This window comes from Hippoglossus stenolepis, chromosome 11 (genome assembly GCF_022539355.2).
Source record: "Hippoglossus stenolepis isolate QCI-W04-F060 chromosome 11, HSTE1.2, whole genome shotgun sequence".
Taxonomy (NCBI): domain Eukaryota; kingdom Metazoa; phylum Chordata; class Actinopteri; order Pleuronectiformes; family Pleuronectidae; genus Hippoglossus; species Hippoglossus stenolepis.
In genome coordinates this window covers 18,713,510-18,720,841 of record NC_061493.1, presented here as the reverse complement: position 1 = coordinate 18,720,841, position 7,332 = coordinate 18,713,510, and the positions used below count along the sequence as shown (strand labels likewise).

At 41.9% G+C, this 7,332-nt stretch overlaps 1 protein-coding gene across 1 annotated transcript; it reads left to right on the top strand.

Annotated features, from left to right (window-relative positions):
* Positions 1-347: 347 nt before the first annotated feature.
* Positions 348-5,295, top strand: loxl5b (lysyl oxidase-like 5b). Its single transcript, XM_035171540.2, has 7 exons — positions 348-1,396; positions 2,157-2,265; positions 2,713-2,850; positions 3,015-3,171; positions 3,779-3,874; positions 4,012-4,127; positions 4,479-5,295. Exons 1-7 carry the CDS (start codon positions 571-573, stop codon positions 4,483-4,485), a joined length of 1,449 nt encoding a protein of 482 aa, XP_035027431.1. The 5' UTR covers positions 348-570; the 3' UTR covers positions 4,486-5,295.
* The last annotated feature ends 2,037 nt before the right edge of the window (positions 5,296-7,332 follow it).

Below are 7,332 nucleotides of genomic sequence, written 5' to 3'. Positions count from 1 at the left end.
ATAATAATCAGATTTTCTAAAGTCAGTCTTATACATCAAAGACTCATCAAATTGTGTTTCTCTGCAGATTCTAATTTAGAAGACGACCGATGTGAAAGTGAAGTTAAAAACCTTATTCAACAGAAACCTTTTTCTTTATTTCTGCAGTGGAGTAGTTCTGCTCCTTGAAAACGAGCAGGTTGACTGGTAACATTCAGATGACTGCAGCTCACACCCGTGCGTAAAGTTTACTCAGCAAACTCCCTTGTGTAAGTCTGGTGTAACTGGACCAAACCACGGGCAGGGATGGGTTAAATCTTACTGACAGAAACTTTGACTTTGCATCAGTAACTGGGCTGAATTAGATAAGTGAGTTTGGGGGGAAAGACTCGAGCCCTCCTCTCCTCTCCTCTCCTCTCCTCTCCTCTCCTCTCCTGAGAACTGATATGTTCTGCGTAAAAGGAACTGAGAGCGCACTCCTGCCTCCCATCCACCTTCCACCAAGAAGCATCTGTGCGCGCACTACATGTCATTAATTTATTTCTCATTAACTTATTGAAGGGATTTCACTTTCATTTAGTTTTTACTGCCATGGCGAGATCACTTTTACTTTTATACTTTTTCCAAGGACTACTTCCCCTCATCTGTGGGCAGCAGCGCGCGGCTGGGCCCTGGCGGCACCGGGTTCAGTGGCAGAACAACGGACAGGTTTACAGTTTGATGAGCACTGGATTGGAGTACCAGGCTCCGGTTCGCTCCAGAAGCCAGTCGAGGGTTTATGTGAGCGGCAGGAGGGACGGCACCAGGAGCCAGATGTCCGGAGCGCACAGAGGAACGATGCTTGTAAGAACCGGGCAGGGTGAGTCCAGAGTGATCAGGACCGATCCAGGTGTAGAAGCAGGGTCATATACACCAGGGCGCGATGGTAGACCGTTCGTGCCGGTTAATGCTCATGCGTCAGGGGCCAGACAGCAGCCGGAGCGCCCTCAAGGTACAGGTGCTGCTGGTTATCCAGTTGCACGACGTCTTGGCCATGAACACATCAACAGCATCAACGCGTCTGCACCGCGGTCTTCAGCGGATTTCCCCGGCAGAAGAGGAGGCGTGAGAGTGGACTCTCCTGCGGTGCGCACAGCTGGAGGAGAACCGGGACCCGGTGCACCACAGTTACGCGCGGTGCCACAGGCTGTTCCTGTCTTCCGGCAGACAGGTCACTCCACCTCAGAATCTGAAGGTGCCGCTCCGGATGCTTCAAGCGAGGCGGCCACAAACAGAGACGACATGGTTAACGACGATCCTCGAAACCCGTTTAAAAACCACAGGAATTCAGTTTTATACAACTTGTATCCCACCAGGGAGAGGGCAGGGGCGCAGCGTCCACCCGACACGGGATATGGAACAAGATACTTTCAAAATGGTAAGAGTCACATTTTTGAGTTTATCCTTGTTAATTAGCATTGGATTCAAATCCTAGACTAACATGGTCTTCCAGTGGACAGTTGTGGGATGAAACAAAGTACATTTACTTCATTACTGCATTTTTCATGTATTAGTACTGTATATAAGTGGATTTATTTTCAGGCTTTTACTCCACTAATACAAATATCTGTACTTTCTTCTCCCCTACATTTTTACAATGCATTGTGTGAAATGTTAACATAGTATTTTAGATTTTTTTAAGTATTCAGTAACAAACAGCAGTAGCATTCATTGGTAATGAGGTAGTCGACTGTTGCATTAGGGGATAGACTACACTTGGAAAGTACTTTTACTTTTAATATAAGTATATATTTAAAAATAAGTACTTACTGTTACTAGAGTAGAAAAGTTAAGTGGTACCTTTACTTACCTAAGTTGTACTTTTACTGGAGTAAAATGTTTGAGTACATCCTCCACCCCTGTCAGAGTGTGCATCAGTCAGGATAAAACCGACTCACCCTAAATCTTTCATCTCTTGCACTTGTCTCACTCACTGAGAGAAAAAAGATTCATGTCAAGTCGGGAACAAACCCGTTGGTACAGTTGATCCCAGAATGACACATCAGGAATGTAAAGTGATGAATTAAGCCAACAAAACACAAACAGCTGCTTTAATTTACCAGTTTATTCTCAGTGTGAGCAGAGTGTGTGTCATCATCAAGATCTCAAACTTGGATTGTCCCTTTAATTTCCTCCAGGACTGCCCGACCTTGTGCCAGACCCGTATGCCATCCAAGCAGGTGCTTACATCCAGCGTATGCAGATGTACGCGCTCCGCTGTGCAGCTGAGGAGAACTGTCTGGCCAGGTAATCTGTGGTGCCAGAAGTGATTCACCTCTTCAGCACGCTCACAACAGCACGTAGACACTGAAGCAGACACACACACGCAGACGTTACACACACAGATGTGTATTTCCTTTGTTTTAGCTGCTTGGCGAAGATACATTTTACATGATTGAGGAGAATTCTTTGGTGGTTTAGAATATCTTTGAATTATCTCAGTTTTCTTGAGGATAAATGTTAAGTTGATAGAGTTACAAAAATTGTTTGACCTTATTATGGAGCAGTGATTCTCCAACATCTTGTCCTGCCAAGAAATAAATGTTCTGGATTGGTTTTCCCAAAAGCATTAAGTGCAATGGAACAAACTCTTTGCGCTCCGTTACTTTTAAGAAAACTGGTTCCCCAGGAGCTCGGCCAGTAGCACTTTCCAACGCAGCTTATACGTCCATTTCCTCCTGTGATCCATCCAAGGTCAGCTTATGGACCCGGCGTGCGAGACATCGACTTCAGAGTCCTCCTGAGGTTCCCCCAGAAAGTGAAGAACCAAGGCACCTCTGACTTCCTGCCCGTCAAGCCGAGATATCAGTGGGACTGGCACAGCTGTCACCAGTGAGTCTACACAGCCGGACATGAAGGGAAACGACCCAGATGTTGTGATTAGCACGGATCCACTTTCATCTGACAACAGAGAAACACCACACCCTCAAAATTTTGTCAAAGCTGCAATGAAAAAAAAAGTTTTCATTCTGTTCTATCCACCCTATGTCCTCTAGGCACTACCACAGCATGGACGCCTTCAGTAACTACGACCTGTTGGACGCCATCACTGGACGTAAAGTGGCCGAGGGACACAAGGCCAGTTTCTGCCTCGAGGACACCGGCTGTGAACCTGGATTCAGGCGGCGCTACGCCTGCACATCCCACACACAGGTAAAGGGAGAAGATAGATAGATAGATAGATAGATAGATAGATAGATAGATAGATAGATAGATAGATAGATAGATAGATAGATAGATAGATAGATAGATAGATAGATAGATAGATAGATAGATAGATGGATAGATAGATAGATAGATAGATTTGAATTTCCCAGATTAGCTGTGAAAACTTCCAGTACAAAGGTAAATTTTACTGTAAATTTGACACTCATGGGGAAATGGACCAAAATAAAGTGTTTTATCTAACGTTATTTTATCACATTAAAACAGTGAAGATATTTAATGGGACCAATCAGAGGCTCCAAAGTTTGTTTGTTTTTTCTAGGAATTTTCCAGCTCCACGTCTGAGGCCAGTTTTTCTAACTAAAAACAGATTTATTCCCAAAACACCCTGAAGATGTTGAAATGTTTATTATATCTGTTGTCTGGGTCTGAGCTCTGTGATTCTGGCTTTCCGCTCTTCAGTCCTGGTGTCTTGTAACAGCTTGACTTCCAAGAACTGTTTGTTTAAATTATTCTCAAATCTGCCTCATTTGCAGCGCTTGTAGGAAAACAGTCGTCAAACTACACTCAGGGTTTTGGATGTTGTGTTTTTCAGGGCCTGAGCCCAGGATGTCACGACGTCTACGCCGCCAACATCGACTGTCAGTGGATCGACATCACTGATGTACCTCCAGGAAACTATGTCCTGAAGGTAACCGATGTGTCGACTTTATATCGACTCCTCGACTGCAGAATATCTTTCAGATTTAGATTTCTCAGCATGGAGATTTATTTTACTGACCCGCCGGCAGAGCAAACTCTTATTCAAGATTTTTTTTTTTTCCCCAGGTTACTGTCAATCCCAATTTCCACGTCCTGGAGTCGGACTTCACCAACAACATAGTGAGATGTGATATCACGTACACAGGAATTTATGTTCAGACGCGCAACTGCCGAGTAGCAAGGTACTGTAGAGAGATTATGACGAACACAAACACTGCATGTGCTTTATTCTTTATTTTAAACAGTTTAAACACATATTAGGACTATCTCATAATTATCCATTTTCTATTGAAAACCTTGTATTTAATAGTTCATCAAATTATCTTAATTATGAAGCTAAATAAACCTTTAAATCCTGTTAGATTATCTGATAAATTCATTGTTAAACAGCTGAAAATATGGTTCTTTATTTTAGTTTGGATAAACAAGTGAATGTATAGAAGTTGTAAACAGTCTGATTGCAGGTGTAAGATTCTGTATCATTGTTTGTTGTGTGTGTCGTCGTTCTCATTTCTTTCTCTCTCTCTTTCCAGGGGTTGAAATCTGCATCAGCATCAACACTCTGATTAACAACAAGTGTAAAAGCCAAAGAGTTAAATAAATAAACTTTGTGCAATGTTGCTGCCATAGTGTCGATATGTTGCATTTATTGATTTTAAATGCAAAAGTTTACACTAATTTTGTACATGAAACAAGTGAGATCACCGGAAATAAGTATTTCTACTTACATGGCTTGATTCATGACATATTTCTTTTGGTCTTAACAAAGACGAGTACTGTGTTTGTATAGGTTCGGTACTTGAATGCATGTTTTATTGCTTATTTGGTGCTTTTTGTTGGTCTGTGTCTTATTTTTCTGCTTCATATTATTGTTACACGCACATCATTTGTTCTCACTGGTTTATATGAAGGATGAATATTCAATATTTTTGTCAATGACAAAAAATCTCATGAAAAGACCAAAAGCCAACGATATGTTCATTCATCACTAAATACTTCCAGACCTCTCTGTGCTGCTTGTGGCTCTTAAACCTGAACCCAATGTAAATCTTATATAAGTTACTTTTTTAAAGAAATAATTTTCTAAAACAGCTGGACACATTAATCAATGTTCATTGTTGATTTTAATCTTTATAAGAAATAGAATGTCACCTTTATCCACCTGATAATCATGAATATCTCTAATAGTAGTTGAAGTATGTCGGTGCTATATGTTTATGTAAATGTTTGCTTGTGTATATCTACGTGAATGGAAAATGTTGATAACTGAAATGTAAAACTGTTGATATTGCTTGAATATTGTTGAAAATTTGTATCTTATTCTGTTAAATTTAATGCAATAAAGGTGTTTAGGAGTGAAATGTCTTCCCTGTTCTTTTCTAAATAATAACCACATGCATCACTTTATTATAAAACAGCCAAGGACAATTAAAGAACATATACTTCACATAGGTTTTGAATGGGGCTTGTTCCTCTCGTATCTCTGCAGGATGATCTGTGTCTCTCTGTGAATGGCGCCTCCCTCTGAGCGATGCGTGCCGATGGTGGCCTCAGAGACAAACAGGCCCGCAGACAGACACTGGCGGCATGTTTGCTGACAGGCCTCTGTGAAGACACAACTGGCAGGATCTTATACAGCCGCGCCACATCCACTAAAACACAGCCCGAGCACGATGAATGGAGGCCTCTTCTCACCCTTTCCTCCTCGGCACATGTAAAAAGCAGCGTCTCTCGACTGCCGGCCCAGAATTCACCACGTCGTCTGGGGGGGGGGGGATTGTCCAAGACGACAGCTGACAGCACCGAGATATGTTGTCTAGGTTTGAGGATTGAGAACAGCCAACAGAGAATATCTCCAAAGACAAATGTGTTTGTGCAGGAAGCACCAGACTGTTTCAAACAGTTAAAGAACGGCAGGAAAAAGCACAAATCGAGAGTAGCGACTCATTCAAAGATGTTTTTTTTCACCTTAAACGAATCGCTCAATCCCAAAAAGGTTTATACATTGTGAGGCCATTACGAATCCAACTGGAAAACATGCAGCCTCTAGACAATGTATGCGCTATTAAATGCACAGATGTGAGGTATTTACAACAAAGCAGAGCCGAGTCTCAGCTTAAGCAAGCGAGAGAAGCAGGGATATTGAGCCCAAATGAAATGGTTTACGTTGGAAGTTGCCAAGGTGCTTCCCTGCCAGAGGAGATTGTCTGTGTTATTGAGAGTCTGGAAAATCCCCCCCGACTCCTATTTAGTCGACTCCTTTCCTGTGTGTCTTGGAGTTTTCAGGACAATATTTACAGACAATGGCTGTTAGAGCAAAGGGTCTCTGAGGGCAGAACTTCTCTGGGTCCAACAAGAGGAAAACTCTACAGTTTACTATGTTCACCATCTGAGTTCAGCCGTGTTAACATGTCAACATTTGTTACAGCTGCGGCTCATGTGTGTAGGTCTTTAGTTTTGCAGGTATTTGGTCAAACTGTAGATCAGAAGTATTACAAATTAAATGTAAACCTTGTTATGGCACTTGATGTAAAGATGTGGGGTCAAGTCCAGTAATAAGTCGATACAGGAGAAGATGAATATATGAATCCAATTTCATAGCAATCTATCAAACATCTATCATCATATTTGACCAAAAAACTAAAATGTGGACCCCATAAAGACACAAGTGGAAAAATCTGATAATCACTGATGTCATAAGGGTTCGTTCTCTGTGGATTAGGAATGTCTGTACAAAATTAATGGTAATCCATCCAACAGTTGTCAGGATTTTTCCATCTGGACCAAAGTAAAAACCCAACTGACAAAAAGTTATGTCTGGAGCTGCAATTGTAGGATTGCAAACACATTTTTTTACATTGAAGCTAATACCAGCAACAACCAGACTGGCACTCAGTAGAAACACATACCTGCACTCAACAGTCCCCTCATGAAACCACAATTAAATTCACCAAATCCAGATTTTTATTTGGATCTGCACCCAACTCATAAATATCAGTCCCAAAAACATTGTTGCTTTCAGGAATTCTTCTCTGAGAATTCAACCAAAATGATCCAGATCCACACCAAAGTTGAATGGGTTCAGGTTCTTCCTTGGGTCAAGCCCCACCCTTCCACAACATTTCACAGATGAAATAAAAACCAGTTTGGCGGAATTAACAATGAATTAGACCCAGATCTTTTTTGAGTGATTGCCTCTATCCTCTGATTTCTGTCTCATCTTCTAAGATCTGTTAAAAAAATCCAAAGGCCGTTGAACTTTAACCTGTTCTATAACAAGCTGATCATGTGATGAGGGCTGGGCTGTTCCTCGGTGCTCAGCTGGTCTCCTCCTTTTTGGACCAGCGTGTCATTTTAAACATGTCACGCTGTAGAGAAGACAGCCGC